Raw genomic sequence first — 20095 nt, forward strand, 5'->3', positions numbered from 1 at the left:
TGTACGTACTTCTCAACATTGTTCGTTCGAGGCGGGAGGGTCAGGTCTGCATCCCTCGCCCTCTTGTGCTGCATTTGGACTGAGAAACTGAAGGGGGGAAGCGTGAGCCCTTTCTGCATGCTGGCCTTGTTCCTTTGTGGTTCCTTTTCATCCCTCTCACCTTCCTTTTCCCTATGGGATTTTGGCCTGCATCAATAGGAATCTAGTGCCTAGATCCAGGGAAGTCACGCTACCCCTCTATTCTGCCTTGGTCAGACCACTTTACCTGGAATCACAGTGTGTCCCATTCTGGGCATCACAACTGAAGGGAGATGTTCGCAAGCTGGAATGTGTTCAGAGGAGGGTGACTAAAAGGATCAAGGATCTGGAGAACAAGCCCTATGAGGAGTGGCTGAAAGAGCTGGTCATGTTTAGCCTGAAGAAGAGAAGGCTGAGAGGGAGACATGATGAGGGCCAGGGATCAAGATGTGAGGGGATGTCATAGGGAGGAAGGAGCAAGCTTGTTTTCTGCTGCCCTGGAGACTAGGATGCAATGGGGCAATGGTTTCAAAGTACAGGAAAGGAGATTCCATCTGAACATTAGGAAGAACTTCCTCACTGTGAGAGAGCTGTTCAGCACTGGAACTCTCTGCCCCAAAGTGTGGTGGAGACTCCTTTGAAGGCTTTGAAACAGGCTGGATGTTGAGGTCTGTTGGAAACTCCAACAGACCTCACAACCTGAGGATGCCTGCCATAGATGTGGGTGAAACATCAGGAGAGAATGCTTCTGGAACATAGCCAGACAGCCCAGAAAACTCACAGCAACCCTACAAAAACTTTGATTTTGCAGAACGTCCTGCAGCACATTTTACTATAGTTTGTCAATGAACCTCTCATCAAGTCTCAAGCAATTCAATGTAGTTTGGGGCAGCCACAAAATAACCAAGTTTCTGGAGTAGAACAACAACTTTCAAAGTAAGTACCACGCAATTAAACAGGAAATAACACTTTCAAGCCAGAAACTGAACATTATTCAAATTTTGTTATATAGTGTTCCAAAACCCCCCCTTAGGAGCCAAGCCCTCCCTGAAGTCATTACTAGCTTAGCCAGAGGAGAAGCAGGATGCAAGTTCGAACCCCAGGATGGGATGTTTCTGGAGAAAGTTCTGGGCAAACTTCCCATCCTCGTAATCCTTCTCATAATTCTTCTTCTCATATAAAGATATCCCAAGCTGCAAACCGAATGCATAACTCCTGAAGCTGTAAAGTGGTACCTCTCTTTCCCCGCATGTGACCCGTTCCTGTGAAAAAACATAGTTGGTTCAACATACTCTCTCTGCCCTCTCGTTTCCTTTCTTCCACTCTTCTTGGTTTTTTGACTTCAAGTATGGGCAAGATATGGGTGGTGGACAGTTTCAGGAGTTCAACAAATGGAAGACACTGGCCCCAAAAGTTCATTTATTTATTTACCGCATTTATATTCCTCTCTTTTCACCCTGAAGGGGACTCAGGACAGATCACATACATGTGCGGCAAATGTTCAATGCCGTTATACACTGACAAGACAGACAACTGTACATAGATAGAGGTATAAATAGGCTTTCCCATCTTCGGCATCTTGGAGGATGTGCTCAGTTCCGGCCATGGGGCTGCTGTCACTTCACTTTCCCTGTCAAAGAGCTGTTGTTTGTAAACTTCCTCCTTTGATTGAATCACCAGCATTTTTCTGGCATTGCCTTATGGGTGCCTTAAATACCTCCCTGCTTTTAAGCAGTCCCTAATTATCTACTCTCATTTTGCTTTCAAACCGCAAGGTAGGCAGAAGCTGGGCTAAAGGTCAAGAGCTCACCCTGACCCCGACTTTGAACTGTCAGCCTCTTGATTGACAAGATTTACTGCAGCTGGTGGTTTAACCTGCTGTGCTAAAGCGGGTTTTAACTGTCTCCAACTTCAAAGGTTTTTCCTCTGGTCCCAGTGGATCACCCATCCTGTGTTTGGTCATTTCCAAAAGGGGGAAAGCATTTAAAAGTGTGAAGCAACAGTTCTACAGATCAGAAGCACCTAGAACGCAGCAGTGGAGGAAATGAGCATCAGCAATTACAGGAGCAGAGTCAGGCTTTAAAAGTTTCAATATAACTACATTGCTATAGGAAAGTTCGGGCCTAGTGCAGGTATAGGCAAAACCAGGCCCAGGGACCGAATGCAGCCCCCTTGGGCTCTTTTCTCAATCCCTCCTCTCTCTCACCATCCTATCCTACCTTCCTTCTCTCTTTCCTTCCTCTTTCCCTCCCTCTTCTTCCTTCTCTTCCACCCTTTCGTCCTTCCTGCCTTCCTCTCTTTCCTTCCTCCTTCCCTCCTTTCCTCCTTCCCTCTTTCTCCTTCCTTCCTTTCATCCTTCGCTTCCCTTTTTCTCCTTCCTTCCCTCTTTCATCCCTCCTTCCCTCTGTCTCCCTTTCTCTTTCCATCCTTCCCTTCCACCCTTTTGTCCTTCCTTCCTTCAACTTGGTCTTTCCTTCCTTTTCTTGTTCCTTCCTCCTTCCGTTCCTTCCTTCCGGCCATCCTTCTTTTCTACCCTGTCATCCTTCCTTCCCTTTTGTCTTTCCTTCCCTCTTTCCTCACTCCTTCCTTCTCTCCTTCTCCTTCCATCCTTCCCTTCCTCCCTTTCATCCTTCCTTCCTTCTCTTTTGCATTCCTTTCCTTCCTTCCTTTCTTCCAACCTTCCCTTGCCTCCTTTCACGCTTCTTTCCCTTTTGTCTTTCCTTCCTTCCCTCCCTCTTTCCTCCCTCCTTCCCTTGTACCTTTTCATCCTTCTCCTTCCATCCTTCCCTTCCTCCCTTTCATCCTTCCTTCTCTTTTTCATTCCTTTCCTTCCTTCCATCCTTACCTTGCATCCTTTCGCCCTTCCTTCCCTCCCTCCCTCTTTCCTCCCTCCTTCCCTTTCTCCTTCCATCCTTCTCTCTTTCCTCCTTCCCTTCCACCCTTTCATTCTTCCCTTCCTCCTTTCCATCTTTACTTCATTCTCTCTTCCCTTCTTCCTTCCGTCACTTGAAAGCCAGTCCTCCTAGCAGGGAGTATTAGCATGTGGCCTCCAAGTTAGAAAGTTTGCCCGGGCCTGGCCTAATGTCCAATGATCTAAAGACATCTTGCCTCCCTCCATGCTCACAGGGGAAGAACAAACATGGAGGACTCAGGGGCTAGCCAGGTGCTCAGAAAAGGAGGACTATAAACTTGTGAAGGCTTTGGCTGAGTTCCAACGTCCGGTCCCGTCTCTCCCCTTCCATCAGTAGTTGCCAAATCAACACCATTGTTTTTTGGTGACCCCGCAGGGACCTTTCAGGTCTCTCCAGTCCAGTTTAGGGCAAAAATCTGGTGGACAGCCTTGGAACGGGAGCTGGATTCGAGTCCCTCACCCCCAACACCTTTCTTCATGCTTGGCTTCTGCATGCGGGCATTTAACCTCTCATCCCCAAAAGTGCATCCCGGCAGGATTAACTCCTTTCGCTCCTTGCTCTTTTCTTCTGCAGTTTTTTTGTATGATTCCTTTTGTAAAGTATCGCAGGCCTGTTCTCTTCTCTGCCGTCATGTTGCGACGCTGGGATCCACCCGCTCTCTCCGGTCTAACCCGCCTCCCCTTTCTTTCAGCCTGTCGTAACATGTATGGACTTTATTTATTTTTGATTTATTTGCCTTGGTGTCTTCTCCTCCTCTGCCTTTTCTCTCCGTTCATTCCCCTCCTTTTCCTGCTTTCCTACAGACAGACCCCGGCCGTGACCTCGCGGTGGTTCCCTCCCTCTACCTTGTACTTGCTGCTTGCTCAGAGAGAGACCAAACAACAAGAACATCACACATGCACATACAAAACACATGTATATATACGTATATATTAATCAAGGAGGCACACAGGTCGTTCTGATAATAATTGAAAATTTGGAGGCAAACGGGAGTGAGACCCTCGAAGCGGAACTTGGCACACAAAGCTATTTCTAGGCACTTCCCTGTAGACTTTCCTATTTCAAAGCCTTAGAGAGATTGTGATATAATGGTTTGAGGTTCGGAAACCCAGGTTCAGATCAGCGCAGGGCCATGGAAACCCACTCTCTCAGCCTCAGAGGAAGGTAATGGCAACTTTGCTCCGAAACCCAACGATGGATTCACCTTAGTTGAAAAAGACTCGAAGGCTAAATGTGTTCCTTAGGCCTAGATGCCTTACTCCCTTGGTCATCCACTCTTCTGGAGACTTTCAGAATGTTTTCCCTTCCCTCCCGCTCCCTGTTCATCCATATTGGATCCCCTTGCTGTGTCCGCACTTTTGGCCGCATTTAACGGTCCGGTTCCTGTGCTGTGTTGTGTGCTCCCGCCATTGAATCCAGTGTCGAATCAAAAGGGGAACGTGTTGAAAAAGTTAAGGTGGCAGCAATAGTTGCAGCAGTCTAGGAGATCAGAAGCTTCTTGAGTATAGCAGTAGAGCAAATTTATTTATTTATTGTGTCAGAAGCAGTTGTAATATATAGAAAAACCACAAACAAAGTTAAAATTTGGCATTATACTAAATTTCCTTTGACCAGAAGCTGACCACTTGGAGTGCCTCTGGTGTGGTTGTGAGGAGGTCCTCCGTTGTACATGTGGCAGGGCTCAGACTGCATTGTAGTAGGTGGTCTGTGGTTTACTGTCCTCCACACTTGCATGTTGTGGACTCCACTTTGTGGCCCCATTTCTTAAGGTTGGGTCTGCATCTCGTGGTGCCACAGTGTAGTCTGTTCAGAGCCTTCCAAGTCTGCCAGTCTTCTGTGTGCCCAGGAAGGAGTTTCTCATCTGGTCTCAGCCACTGATTGTGGTTCTGGGTTTTCACCTGCCACTTTTGGACTCTTGCTTGCTGAGGTGTTCCTTCGAGAATCTCTGTAGATCTTAGAAAACTATTTCTTGATTTAAGGTGTCGGCATGCTGGCTGATATCTGAACGGGATGGCCCAGAGGTGTCAATGCCTTGGTCCTTCCATTACTTTTTGCTACTTCCCAACAGATGTCAGATGGTGCAATACCAGCTAAACAGTATAATTTTCCCAATGGTGTAGAGCGTAGATATTCTGTGATAATGTAGCATGTCTCATTAAGAGCCACATCCATTGTTTTAATGTGGTGAGATGTGTTCCACACTGGTTATGCGAATTCAGCAGCAGAGTAGCAAAGCGCAAGGGCAGATGTCTTCACTGTGTCTGGTTGTGATTCCCAGGTTGTGCCTGTCTGCTTTGGTATGACATTATTTCTAGCACCCACTTTTTGATTGATATTCAAGCAGTGCTTCTTATAAGTCAGATCATGGTTCAGTGTGACTCCCGGGTATTTTGGTGTGCTGCAATGCTCCAGTGAGATTCCTTCCCAGGCAGTCCTCATCAGAACTCGAGATGCTTGTCTGTTCTTAAAGTGAAAAGCACACGTCTGCATTTTAGATGGATTAGGAATTAACTGTTTTCCCCTGTAATAGGCAATAAGAGCACCTAAAGCTTTGGAGAGCTTCTGTTCAACCATTTCAAAGCTCCCTGCTTGGGTGGTGATGGCATGATCGACAGCATAGATAAAACTCTGTGTCCCTTCTTGCAATGGCTGATGGATTGTGTACATGGCTGGAGCAAGCTTGCTTCCCTGAAGCAGGCTATTTGAGCAGAAGCAATTTGCAGCAGTAGAGTAAATGAGCTTCAGCAATTTACAGGAGCCAGGGTCAAGCTTTATAAGTTTACACAAGACCTTATTGAAAGAACATTTATCTATAGGAATGTTAGGACCTAGGTACCTGTGTGTGTGTGTGTGTGTGTGTGTGTGTGTGTATATAAGGGGTGAGAAGAGCAGGGTATAAATACGGCAAATAAATAAATAATAAATACCTCTCTGCAGACATCTTATCTGTCTCCATGTTTAGCAACAGTAGCAGCAGTCTAGGAGATCAAAAGCTTCTTGAGGAAAGCAGTAGAGCAAATGAGTTTCAGCCATTTACAGCAGCAGAGTCAAACTTGAAAAGTTGCAAAAGGCTTTATTGAAATAACTACATTTCTAGCCAGGAAAGTTAGGATCTAGCTAGCTAACTTACCTTGCTCTCTGCAGACACCTTGTCTCTCCCCAGGCTCACAGGAGGCAAACACAACGGAGACTCAGAGGCTTGCCATGTTCTCAGATACTTAAAATACAAAGAGGTGTGTCTCTAAGAAGTATCAGTCTAACAGACAGGACAGAATAGAGAAAGGCAGACAAGGAGGCCAATTTGGGAACGGCTTTTCCCTACAAGGGCCAGGGCTTCATAATTGATATTTCCCCAGTGGCGCAGCAGGTTAAAGCGTCGAGCTGCTGAACTTGCTGACCGAAAGGTCAGTGGGGAGTGGGGTACCTCCCACTGTTAGCCCCAGCTCCTGCCAACCTAGCAGTTCGGAAGCATCCAAATGTGAATAGATCAATAGGTACTGCTTTGGTGGGAAAGGTAACGGCGCTCCATGCAGTCATGCTGGCTATGTGACCTTGGAGGCATCTACGGACAACACCAACTCTTAGAAATTGAGATGAGCACCACCCTCCAGAGTTGGACTCGACTAGACTTAATATCAGAGGATACATTTACCATTTATATTCCACCCTATCTCTCCGAGGGGACTCAGGGCGGATTACAGGACACATATACTGTAAACATTCAATGCCGTTATACAATTAACAAAGATAGACAGTACATAAACAAAGGTAAAGGCTTCCCATCTCTTTCCATCTCCGGCATCTGGAGCCATAGGGAGGTACTATTGCTCCATCTTCCATGCCAAGGAGCTTTTGTTGTCCTTAGATGTTCTTGCCGGCATGTCCTTATGGGCAACTTTTATTACTTCCCTGCTTAAAGTGGTACCTATTTGTTCTTCCACAGTGAGGACATCAGTTTCCAGGTGGAAGGCAGTTCCGGTCAGGGTTGGCTTGACGTGCCCTCCTCTTGGCATGTTTCCCCCTTTTGCTCTCCATTCGTATCTCTTCGAATTCCGCAGCATTGCTGGTCACACCTGACTTCCAGTTAGAGCTCTCAAGGGCCAGGGGCTTCATAATTTTCGGTGTCTATGCCATAGTTTTTAAGGTTAGCTTTAAGCCCCTCTTTAGATCTCTTTTTCTGTCCACCAACATTCCGTTTTCCGTTCTTGAGTTGAGAGTAGAGTAACCACTTTGGGAGACAGTGATCAGTCATTCGGACAACGTGGCCAGTCCAGCAGGGTTGGTGGTGTAGGAGCATGACTTCAGTGCTGGTGGTCTTTGCTTCTTCCAGCACGCTGACATTTGTCCGCCTGTCTTCCCAAGAGATTTGCAGGATTTTTCAGAGGCAACGCTAATGGAATTGTTCCAAGAATTGAGTGTAACATCTGTAGACAGTTCACATTTTGCAGGCATATGCTCTCGGTCCCACCAGCGTCTCAAACACGTCTGGTGGGGACGAGGGACAGGGCCTTCTCGGCAGTGACCCCCCGCTTATGGAATTAGCTCCCCAGCGAGATTAGATCGGCGTCCTCCCTCCTTACTTTTAGGAAAAAACTAAAGATGTGGTTTTGGAGCCAGGCCTTTGGCTAGTGGGCATAACAGCACTTTAGGCACTGAACTCGGACAATAGGATTGTTTGAAAATTGGGAATGGCTTTATGACCTGTGGTTATGTGATTTGTTCTATGTGACTATGTAATTTTAATTAATATCACTGCTTAATTGTTATGTAATTGATTTTATATTGCTGTTTTATATTGTTGTTTTGATACTGTTGGCATTGAATTGTTGCCTGTGTTGGCCGCCCTGAGGCCCCCCCCCCCCCCGGGGGGGGTGAGAAAGGCGGGGTAGAAATTGTCTAAATAAATAAATAAATAAGGTTGGGAGGACAATAGTTTTTTAAACAAGCACCTTGGTCTCCCTACAGATTTCCCAATCCTCAAACACTCTCTGATTCATTCGGAATAATGCTGCACTTGCAGTGCTCAGGCGGTGTTGTATTTCATTGTCAGTGTCAACTTTTGTGGAGAGGTGGCTGCCAAGGTAGCGGAAATGGTCAACATTTTCTAATGTTACACCATTAACCTGTATTTCTGGCATTGTAGAGGGATTGGCTGCTGACTGCTGGAAGGGCACTTGGTTTTCTCAATGTTCAATGACAGGCCGAGCTCCTCATATGCTCCTGTAAAGGTGTTTAGAATGACTTGTAGGTTTTCTTCTGAATGCGCACAGACTACGGTATCATCAGCATACTGGAGTTCTATAACATGTTGTTGTGACCTTGGTTTTGGCTTTCTAAACATTGGAACATTTTTGGCATCCAAAACATTGGAAACCACACATAAGCCTTCAATACCCGAAGGACACCGAGTCTCATCCCGTCTCTGAAGCTTAATGGGGTCTCAGTTAGGCCTTGGAGGGGAAACCACCCATAAACACAGGAAATATTTCAGAGTTTTGAATAGGGAGAAGCCAGCCCTCTTTAGCAGAGAATGGCAAAGACCTTGCAATAGTACAAGTGGCATGATTCCATGGCAGCTTGTTTGTTTGTTTACAGTACTTATATTCCGCCCTTCTTATCCCGAAGGGGACTCAGGGTGGATCACAGAACGCACATATATGGCAAACATTCAATGCCGAGTATACAATGACAAGACAGGCTACAGATAGAGGTATCTATAGGCTTTTTTCCAATCTTTTGGAATCTTTGGAGGCTGTGCTCTGTGTCCGACCACAGGGGTTCTGTCTCTCCATCTCCTTGCTGAATAGCTTTCTTTGTTCGTAAACTTTCCTCCTTTTTCTGATTGAAAGGCCATGCCTAAAATACCTCCCCGCTTAATATGGTTCCTATTAATCTACTCACATTGCTGTTTTTGGGAGCCCAGTTCCCTGTCCGCTAGGTGAGCAGGGAGCTGGGCTGAAGGTCAGGAGCTCACCTGGCCCAACTTCGAACTGTCAACCTTTTGGTTGGCAGGATTTACTGCAGCTGCAGCTGGTGATTAACCTACGGTGCTAAAGCCAGCCCTGAAGTTCCAAGTGGTGCCAAAGTGTGTTAATTCGACGGTGTAGAGGCACCTCCTTAGTTGTCAAGTCTGAAATCCAGGACATTTTGGAGCCCCACAGGCTCCCCTTATATTATTATTATTATTATTATTATTATTATTATTATGTTTATTTATATCCTGCTTTTTCTCTCCACAAGGAGACTCAAAGCATCTATCAATGATAAGCAAAGGGCAAGGGACGGTGGGAGCTGAAGTCCAAGGACATCTTAAAGGGCCACGTTATTTTCGTTTTGGGTGTTACTCTGATCCTGCTTCCAGGGAACTCCCTGATCTTGTCATAAAAGAGACAAGAAACATGCTACTTCCCAACAGATGTCAGATGGTGCAATACCAGCTAAACAGTATAATTTAGCTGGTATTGAACTAGAAACACGTTGCATGAGTTCTGAGATTAGAGACTTCAAAACAGTGCGAGAGTTGCCCTGCTTGGCCCCTCCCATTGGTGGGAGGGGCTAAACACACCAGGATTCAAACCATAGTGTTGAATCCGTACTGGGACTCCTCGCTTCTCAGTCTGTCAATGAGGCAGCATCACAAACCATGGTTTGTTTGTTTGTTGTTTGGGAGGAAATGGATGGAATTAGAGTTGGATGTAATTCCCTTTCCCCTTTGGTTTGTTTAGCCACTTTCTTTGGGAGGAAGAGCCAGGAGGAATAGTCAGGATAGAGGATGATGATGATGATGAGGGTGTTTACATGGCCCCTACTGTATCCTGCTGCTACCACCACTGTCTTATTGCTCCTTTACTCTCCTTTCCATTCATTTCCTTTCTTCTATCTCCCTCCAAAACAGAGGGTATCCTTTCCTCCCTCTTCTTGCTCATCTCCAAAATGGGGGGAGGGAAGAAAGAAAAAAGATATAGCAAAAAGAGAGGGAAGGAGAAAGGGAAGAAAGAAAGGTGGGTAGGGTGGTAGAAAGGAAGGAAGAGAAGGGTGAATGAAAGGTGGGCAGGAAACAGAAGGAAGAGAAAGGGAGAAAGAAAGGTAAGGATGAAACTGAAGGAAGAGAAGAAAGGTAGGCAGAAAAAGGGGGAATGAGAAGAAAGGTAGGCAGGAAATTGAAGGAAGAGAAAGGGAGAAAGAAAGATAGGCAGGAAACAAGAGGGAGAGAAGGGAGAGAGAAAGAAAAGTAGGCGGGAAACAGAAGAAAGGTAGGAAATGGGAAGAAGAGATGAAAGTTAGTCAGGTAACGGGAGGGAGAGAAGAAAGGTAGGCAGGAAAAGGGGGAAGGAAAAGAAATGTGGGCAGGAAATGGAAGGAAGATAAGAAAGGTAGGCAGGAAAAGGGGAAGAGAAGAAATGTGGGCAGGAAATGGAAGGAAGATAAGAAAGGTAGGCAGGAAAGGGGGGGGAAGAAGAAAGGTAGGCAGGAAATGGAAGGAAGAGAAAGAGGGAAAGAAAGGTAGGCAGGAAACAGGAGGAAGAGAAGGAAGGGAGGAGGAAAGGTAGGCAGGAAACTGAAAGGGAAAGAATTCAGAAAGCATGGCATAGTGAACCTGGGACTGTGGCTTGCAACCCACTGAGTGCTTTTGCCAAGTCCCACTCTTTCAGCCTCAGGGGAAGACAGAGATCAATCCCCTTGGAATCAGTAAACTCTGTGAGAGGGTTGCCTTAGGATCACCCTGCATCTGTAATGATTTGAAGGTACAAAACAAGAACAAGAACTACAAACTGTAGTCTGACCTACAACAGTCCGAGAGACCCTGAACCGGCCCTCGACAAGTGTAAATGCTTACACATTGAGCCACTCCCGTCATGGGTTTGCCTTCCGGTCCTAAGACTTGAAGGCATCTGTCCCGCCGCCCTCAGGGCTTGGCGCCTGGCCTTTACTGATTTGGCCCGTGACCACCTGGACATTTCTCCTCCACACCTCGGCACCGCTCCCCTCACCAACCCACCACCCGTTCCCCCAATTTCGCTCCCTGACTAACCCTCCCTGTTGTGGTGCTGTGTGAACCCCAGCAGTACGGATGAGGCGCTGTCTCTGGAAGACAAAGACCTGAGGGACCGGGAGAGGAGGATGGCCAATAATGCCAGGGAGAGGGTTCGCGTGCGGGACATAAACGAGGCCTTTAAAGAGCTGGGACGCATGTGCCAGATGCACTTAAAAACAGACAAAGCTCAAACCAAGCTCATCATCCTCCAGCAAGCCGTCCAAGTCATTCTGGGCTTGGAACAGCAAGTACGAGGTACGGCGCCTGGAGGGGGGTGGGTCGGGGTCCTTGCTCCTTCCACTCTTGAGGTCACATGTCTGTGGGCATGCTTCCTGCTCCGTGTGTTCGCCTTTGCATGTGTGTTTCTGCCTGTTCCTGTCGCCCGTTCTGCTCAGTTCTCTTCTATGTTGTTCACTGCCCTGTTGGTTGCCATTCGGACTGATGGACTCAAACCGTGAGGAGATTCCACCTAAACATTCAGAAGAACCTCAGAGGGTGGTGGACTTTCCATCTTTGGAGGTCCTCCAACAGTGATTGGTGCTTTCCAACCTTACGATTCTGGATGTGGCAAACCCACCACCTTTGAGAGTCTTCAAACTGAAGTTGGGTTGACATTGTTCAGATTCCACCTAAACGTTTGGAAGAACCCTTTCGTCTCGGAGGGTGATGGACTTGCCATCTTTGGAGGTCCTCCAACAGTGATTGGTGCTTTCCAATCTTATGATTCTGGACATGGCGGACCCTCCACCTTTGAAGGTCTTCTAATTGAAGTTGGGTGGACATTGTTTAGATTCCACCTAAAAGTTTGGAAGAACCTCTTCACCTCAGAGGGTAGTGGACTCGCCATTTGTGGTGGTCCTCCTTTCAAGGAAGCATTTCCGCATGGTGATGTTGGACTAGGTGGCCCTTGGGGTGCTTTCCGACCTCATGGTTCTGGACATGGTGGACTTTCCACCTTCGGGGGTCTTTAAAGTTGAGTGGGCTTCATTCAGGATCTGTGCATTGCAGTTCATAGAGCTGGAAGGGCCATGTAATTATATGTTTTTAATGGTTCTTTACATGCTTTTAATATTATTATGCTGAATGTTTTTAATTGTATTTTTATGAATGTATGGCATCGAATGGTTGCCAATCTGTAACCTGCCTTGAGTCGCCTTAGGGCTGAGAAAGACGGGCTAGAAATGCCGTAAATAAATAAATGTGGTCCAATTTTTGCCATACAGGAAGAGGCCGGACCAGATGGCCTTCAGACCCTATGAATTGAAAGGCACAGTTCCTTTTGACTTTCCTAACAGATTCTGTGTCCTTTTCCTCAGTCAGGTGGGGAGCAGGTGGGTGCTCCAAATCCAAATATCCTGTTCCCACTTTGGGTTGGTTCTCATGCATAAATGCAGTCCTAGCGGCGTCCCGTGCCGGGATCTCTCTTGTGCTTCTGCATCTACCTGTTTTTCCTGGCTTCTTCTCGTTTTCTGTGGGGAAAGTGGGAGGGAGGCTGGGGAAAGTATCTCTTGCAAGCGGCCTTCACCCCATGTCCGCCGTCGCTTTCTTCTGCTGCAGAGCGCAACCTGAACCCGAAGGCGGCCTGCTTGAAACGCCGCGAGGAGGAGAAAGTGTCAGGCGTCGTGGGGGACCCCCAAATGGCCCTTTCAGCGTCACATCCAGGTCTCGGAGATGGGCACAACCCCGTGGGACATATGTAGAAGGTAAGGCCACCAAACAATCCAATCCATGGATGTCAAACCCGTGAGGGCTGGGCGTAGTACTCATCCTCTCTTAGGTGCCCAAGATCAGGAATGTGATTTGAACATTGGAATGTGGCTCTGAACCCCCTCAGTGCCTTTAGGCAAGTCCCACAAAGGCAAATCCCCTTTGAATGAATCTTGGCAAGAAGACTCTGTGAGAGGATTGTTTGCCATGGGGTCGCACGGAATCTGAAACAACTTGAAGGCAACATAACAGGAACAATAACAAACTATAGTCTGGCTCCCAACAGTCTGAGGGACAATGAACTGGGCCTCAGCTTAAAAAGTTTGAGAACCCCTAATTTCGGCATATCACATATGTGTGCCAAGTTTGGTCCAGACACACATATCACATATGTGTGCCAAGTTTGGTCCAGACCCATCAGTGTTTGGGTTCACATTACTCCTGGATGTAGGAGAACTACAACTCCCCCAAATCAAGGTGAATGTCCCCCAAAGATCTCCAATATTTTTGCTAGTCATGGGGCCTCTGTGTACCAAGTTTGGTCCAATTCCATATGTGGTGGAGTTCAGAGTGTTCTTTGATTGCAGGTGAACTATACATCCCAGTACCTACAACTCCCAAATGCCCAGGCCCCTCAAAACCCACCAGTATTCAAATTCGGGCATATTGGGTATGCATGTTTGGTCCAGATCCATCATTGTTTGGGTTCAGAGTGTGCTCTGGATGTTGGTGAATTACAACTCCTATAAATCCCTCCAAAGGCCTCCAATATGTTTTGTTGGTCATGGGGGTTCTGTGTGCCAAGTTAGTTCCAGGTCCTATAACTCCTATAAATCATGGTAAATTCTCCCCAAACCTCTCTAGTATGTTCAGTTGCTGATCAATTCCTCTTTTTGCTGTGTGACATAGCAAAGAATAGGAAAGGTTATGGGAAAGGCAGTGGCGAGGACATGCAAATTCCACACCAATGGAGAGAGTCAGAAACACTGGGAAGTCCATAGTGGAGGAAACACATAAAATCTAGGATGAAATGTTCCCCGAATGAAAGCCTTCACTTGGGTGTTGGGCAGTATGGTGTTTGTGGAGGACATTGGCAGGCGTCTTGGACATGTTCATGGCACTCACTATAACCTGCAATGTCATTGGAGGGAGGGTCTTTGGTGTCTCCTGAGTAATGCTAGCTAGAGCCACCACATCACACTATTGACTCACATTCAGCCTGGGTTTCTCCTAAGACTCCTAGATTCCTTTCACATAGACATATGACTTCCCTTGAGCTGGACCAGTGTTTCTCAACCTGGAGGTCACGAGGGGGTGTCAGAGGGGTCACCATAGACCATCAGAAAACACAGTATTTTCTGTGGGTCATGGGGGAAGTTTGGCCCAATTCTCTCATTGGTGGGGTTTAGAATGCTATTTGATTGTAGGTAAACTATAAATCCCAGCAACTGCAACTCCCAAATGTCAAGGGCTATTTCCCCCAAACTCCACCAGTGTTCACATTTGGGCAAATTGAGTATTTGTGCCAAGTTTGGTCCAGATCCACCATTGTTCGAGTTCTTTGGATGTAGGTGAAGGTCAATGCCCACCAAACCCATCCAGCATTTTCTGTTGGTCATGGGAGTTCTGTGTGCCAAGTTTGGTTCAGTTCCATGGTTGATGGAGTTCATAATGTTCTTTGGTTGTAGGTGAACTATAAATCCCAGCAACTACAACTCCCAAATGACAAAATCACCCCCCCCCCCCCCAACCCCACCAGTATCGGGTATTTGTGCCAAATTTGATCCAGTAAATGAAAATACATCCTGCATATCAGATATTTACATTACAGGCCATAACAGTAGCAAAATTACAGTTATGAAGTAGCAACGAAAATAAAGTTATGGTTGGGGGTCATCACAACATGAGGAACTGTATTAAGGGGCCATGGCATTAGGAAGGTTGAGAAACACTGATCTAGACGCTATCCCCTTATGGATGCCCTTTTTACTGCCATAGCACACTATTGGCTCACATTTCCCTTCTGCAGTGGTTCTCAACCTGTGGGTCCCCAGGTGTTTTGGCCTGCAACTCCCGAAAATACCAGCCGGTTTACCAGCTGTTAGGATTTTTTTGGAGTTGACGGTCAAAATATCTGGGGACCCACAGGTTGAGAGCCACTGCCATTGTGGTTGTACTTAGACCCCTAGATCTTGCTTCCTTCGAGAACAACATTCTCAAAAAACGTATATCCTGATGTTTGTTTGTTTGTTTCTCCTTCGTTCTTCTGTCCAGACTGTTGCTTTTCTTCGCCAGGAAGCTGCCATCTGTCAGAAGAAGGGAACGGACAACAATTTCCCCTCCCTCCTGCCCGCCCGCCTGTCGCATCCGCACCAGAAACTGTAGCTCTGTTTCAATATAGATGTGCGGCAAACGGACATTCCGTGGGTCTCGAAGGAACTTTTTTCTTCTCTCGAACGGAAAATGCAACAACGTCGTTGAATCAGATTTCTCTTTTAAAAAAAACAACTGCAAAGATTGCCTTAAATGTATATTCTGGAACTGTCAGTACATATCCTTCAATTTGCGGAGCGGGGCGGTGCGGGGAAACCTCTTCATTACAAGTGGCTTGTTCACAAAAAGGCCAGCAAAAAAATATATATATTGTGCCTACGCATTTTTATTTTATTATTTTTTCCCTTTTTCTTTTTTTTAAAAAGAACATTAGTTAACGATAATTTTTTTAAAAAAACGTAGAACAAACATAGTAATGCCTTTTGGGTTTTTTTTAAAGAAAGCTTCTTTTGCATATATGTTTTGTAAGCAACAGTGAAAAATAATGTGTAAAAAATGGACTGAGTGACCGAGAGAAAAAAAGAGACTTGCGATTTCCTCCCCCTTCCCCTGCGCCTTTTCCTTCTTCTCCCCCTGCTGCTGTTTCTCTCATTAATATTGCATATTATTTTTTCAGTGAGTTCAACCTGAGATATTAAAAGTTTGCATTAAGAGACTGGATAGTTTTTGGCAACGAAAAAAGGAAACGAAAGGAGAGAGGTTCGTTTTTGGGCCCTGACAAACTTCCAGCACAGACCTTAGCAATTGCCGCATGGGGCTCATAAACATATAGTAATCCAGAATGGACTGGAATCATCTCTTTTCTTATCTGGCCGCTTTGGATGCTGCGGAGGGTTGGGGGAGCTGCTCCAGGAACCTCGCGATTCTTGGTTCTTTTGTCTTTCTTCCTAAAGGATGTCTATGTCTCTCTATGTGATTCTAAAAAGTCTTACCGTTTGGCTTGTCCTCTCCTGTTTTCCCCTAAAATATATGTGGGAAGAACATCCCAAATGAAGGCGGTGGCTTCCTAAAAATGGCATAAAGACAGCTAGGACAAGGAGGATACAGAAGTCGCCTTCAGAAGGCAAAGAAAGAGATGGATCGCGAGTCGCTTTCAGTGGAATGAAAGGACCGAACGCAAGGATTGTGCTGCCATGTTGGGAGGCAGAACGGAGACCAGGAGAAAAAAGAACAAAAGAGCCACAACCGGCACAAATGAAAGGAAGAGGCGAAAAGGTGAAAGATGTGGCCTCCAAAAAGGGAATCTTGGGGCAACAACACAACATGCTTTTGCAGCTTTTTCTAGAAGCTCAGAAAGACTGGCCTCCGAGAGCTGTCTGAATGGCTTTCACAGACGCTTGGCTTGCTCCTCTTGCCACACAGAGAGAACTGCCTTTTGTGAATGGAAGAAGGGACACCTTGATAGGACTGGATCCCCGTGAATCTTTGGTGATGTGGGGAGCATCGGTGGCTTCTCCGCAGTACGAACGCATAGGGCGGCTCCTCTCATTTGCACCCTATATTGCAAGTCTTTTTTAATTTTTCATATCCCCGAACCCCCTTTCTGTTCAGACAAGGCATTGCGGTGGAGAGAAGGCTGTCAGAAACTGTGGAGGTGCTGCCACCATATCAACTCGGTGTTGCTCTTCCTTCATGTCTGGCCCAGATGTGGTCAAAAGTACCAGCGGACCTACTTAAGGACAATGTTGGGTCATAGCTGTGGAGTAAGGGACTTGGATGTTGACCTTACAAATCATCCATGATATCAAGACCAGTTGGTTGCAGCTGCAGACGGTCCTTCGATTTTGGCTTTTGTTAGGCGGAGGAGAAGACTGACCCTGCCACGTTGGTCAGGCAGATTGTAGCGTCAACACATCACTTGCAATCTCCGTAGCTTCAGAGAACCAGAAGAAAAACCCAGTGAGTGTCTGGTTGAGGCTGCAGAAGATTTGTTGGAGGACTGCTTGAATTTCGCCTTTCAGGAGTGGAAGACAAGAATATCACTGCCATGTGCCAATGACTCAAGAGACCGGTTGACAGAGCTGGGAGATGTAGTTAGTGGCCAATCAAGCCCATCTGGGTCAAATCGAGAAATCAGCAAAGTCCATCGGTCAAAATAATCAGTGCCACAAGGGAGAAACAAAAGCTAGAGGTCAAGAATCCAAATCAGTCCATGAGTAATATGTAATGGAAGATGTCCACGTTGGGCCAAATCGGTCCAACGAAGCTAAGGAAGATGCTAATTGTTTCTTGTGTGAGGCCTCTGACATTTCACCAAAGATTAGGGAGCCTCCTCAAGGCCCTTGAATGTGGAATTGTGGAGTAAAAGACTTAGATGTTGACCTTACAAATCATCCACGACGCCAAGACCCACAGGGAAGGACCCACTCCGTTGACATTCCTTGTGGCCACATCAGACAGTTGATGCCACTGGATTGTTCACCCGAAGCTAAGGAAGATGTCCAGCTGTGAGATTATCGTGACCTGAAAGTCAAAGATGGGCTCATGGTTCCTTGTTTGAGAGGTGTTGACTCTGTTGACATTCCACCAAAGATTGGCCACCGGGACCCTCTCTAGAGCAAATCCTTCTGCGTTCTGTTCTTAAATTTCCATGAGTCTACCCCACCTTCTTGCTCTTCTTGCCTATCATCGAAAAGGATTTGGCGTTGGGGATTTTTCTTCTGGCTGGATATGAGGAAATTCCCATCTTTTCCATCCACTCTGTTCCCAGATGCCACCTTCTACGGTCCCGTGGCCATGCCCTCAATTCATCCCAGTTCCTTTCGGGACCTGGTAGTCCAATGAAGGTCTGTCTCATGGAAAACCGAAGCAAACAGGATAGTGGTGTCTTCTCCCCACCATCATATCTTTTTTGCAAGTCGGGGAAAGCTTTGCAAGAATGTCATTCGGATGCAAGAAAAGGCACTCATTTTCCCTGCCGTCACCATCAAGGCTCCATATCTTTCCAAAGCGGCTTCCATTCAAATGTCTAATCTCTTTTCACCAGCTCAAAAACATGCCTGTTTTTAGTAATTTTTTTTAATTGTGTGAAAATGTCTCTGTTTTGTGAACGGATGGAAGGAGCCCCCCCCCCCTTTTCGAAGGGCGCGTCTACACTACAAGCCGTAAACCAGTTTCATCTGTCTGTAGGAACTGTTCACTCTCCCGTAATCTCTCCCTGTATACTTTCTGGGATTCCTGCATTTCGGCAACGGCTTCGAAGCCCCGTTCAACGTTCATAATCCAGAGGTGTCCCAAAGGATATTTATATTATTATTATTTTGGTCAGGAAGGGAAGGTAGAGCATTTGAGGAGACAACAAAGGGACAACCAGCCAAACAAACAAACAAAATACACAATAATAATAATAATAATAATAATAATAATAATGTCTTAGGAAAAACAATTCCGGAAAAAGTAAAAAGAAGGGATCAAGCAACACAGAGAACAAATAATGCAACTTGATTCCTGCTGAGATATATTTTTCTAGGCGGGGAGGGTGTGTATTTTTTAGCCCTCTTCGAAGATTTTGAGGGTTCATTGGGGGGGGGGGGGTTAGTGTTGTCATTAAGGGTTTTTTTATATGATTTTTTTTAAAAAAATGAGTAAAACGAGTCCTTTGTGGGAAGAAAAGGACAGAAAGCTCCAGTTCATGACTCGTCTTTTGGAGTAAATCAGAGTAAATCGGAGCGTTTACACCACCGACGTGTACAACCCAGCTGTTCCGGAACTGGCTTGAAATCCTTGTTGTTAAATCAGATGACACATTTATAGTTTTGAAAGATATATATATAGTATAAATATATATATATATATATAAACAAAGTATAAATATTAAAAAAACAAAAACGAATATGCCTAACCCTTGATTTTTACGTAAAACAAAAAAATGCTTATTTGGGATGGCGGGAGGGACATTTTCTTTCCTCGTTTTGAACCTCATCACAATTTTCATGGGGAGGTTCGAACGGTGTTTCCGAGTGCCTCAAGATACGGATTGTGTTCGTTTTTTTTTTTTTGTATAAAAAAACAAAACAAAATAAAATAAAATAATTTTATACAAGTGTTCAAAAAAAAAGAAAATTTAGGGGGGGAAACCCACACACAGCTGGCTGGATTATTTGGAATTTTTAAATAATCCTTAACGTTTTTTAAAATAAATAAATAATAATTAAAAAAAGAAGTAGACTTTGGAGAACTGTCCTGTATATAACAGTACTGTAGCAATAAATGTGACATTTTTATAACAAGACAATGACCTGTTTTTTGTTTTCTCCCTTTTCTCCCCCATTCTCTGTCTTTCAGATGTTGTATACCTATCGATGACAAAAGTTGTAATAAAGGTTTTACCTTGTACTAAATTGGACTCGAAGGCTTTCTCAATTGTTTTTACACACTTTTTTGTTCCCCAAACTTATAATTGCCAATGTGTTGTTGAAGGCTTTCATGGCCAGAATCACTGGGTTGCTGGTCTGCCTGGCCATGTTCCAGAAGCATTCTCTCCTGATGTTTTGCCCACATCTATTGCAGGCATCCTCAGAGGTTGTGAGGTCTGTTGGAAACTTGGCAAGTGGGATTCACCTATCTAGAAATATAAATGTAATGTTCATTTGTGGGGACCCTATAACTCCAAAACCACTGGACACCAAATTTGGTCACAATACACCTAACAATAAGTGACCATCAATCAAAAAAGCAGTGACAAGGATCTAAAAATCCAAAAAGCTAGAAAACAACAGTGCATGCATGCAAACAGCTCCCCTGGCAACACCTGGGAGGATACAACAAGCACAAGAGGCACCGCGGAGCATCCTCCGTCGCCTCAGAATCCAAACAGGAGGCAAGGGAGGCAAAGATCACCGAGGAGGCCACCTTTCCTCAGGCTGAAGACCTCTACCTCGCCTTCATGATCCGCATGGTCAGACGCCAGAAATGGAGGTGCCTCCTTCCTGGAGGACAGCAAGCTGGAACTCTCACGGCCCTGAAGACTGTGCTTCTGAGTAAAGAACCTTCCTTCCCCTTCCCTTCCCTGCCTCCTTCCTTCCTTCTCTCTATCCCTTTCTTTCTTCCCTTCCTTCTCCTTCCTTTACTTCTTCCCTTCCCTCCCTCT

At 45.8% G+C, this 20095-nt stretch overlaps 1 protein-coding gene across 9 annotated transcripts in view; it reads left to right on the forward strand.

Moving 5' to 3' along the window:
* Positions 1 to 19346, forward strand: part of TCF3 (transcription factor 3) — a 90806-nt gene extending 71460 nt beyond the window's left edge. For 4 of the 9 annotated variants that reach the window (XM_060785034.2, XM_060785039.2, XM_060785037.2 and 1 more), the window contains exons 19-20: positions 12523 to 12668; positions 14947 to 19346. In XM_060785034.2, coding sequence (XP_060641017.1) covers positions 12523 to 12665 — 143 coding nt within the window. In that variant the 3' untranslated portion in view covers positions 12666 to 12668; positions 14947 to 19346. Of the gene's footprint in view, positions 1 to 10993; positions 11221 to 12522; positions 12669 to 14946 lie in introns of all 9 variants that reach the window. The other 5 variants (XM_060785038.2, XM_060785040.2, XM_060785043.2 and 2 more) reach the window with 3 other exon arrangements.
* Positions 19347 to 20095: the final 749 nt, after the last annotated feature.

Source organism: Anolis sagrei, chromosome X, assembly GCF_037176765.1.
Source record: "Anolis sagrei isolate rAnoSag1 chromosome X, rAnoSag1.mat, whole genome shotgun sequence".
Classification (NCBI taxonomy): Eukaryota; Metazoa; Chordata; class Lepidosauria; order Squamata; family Dactyloidae; genus Anolis; species Anolis sagrei.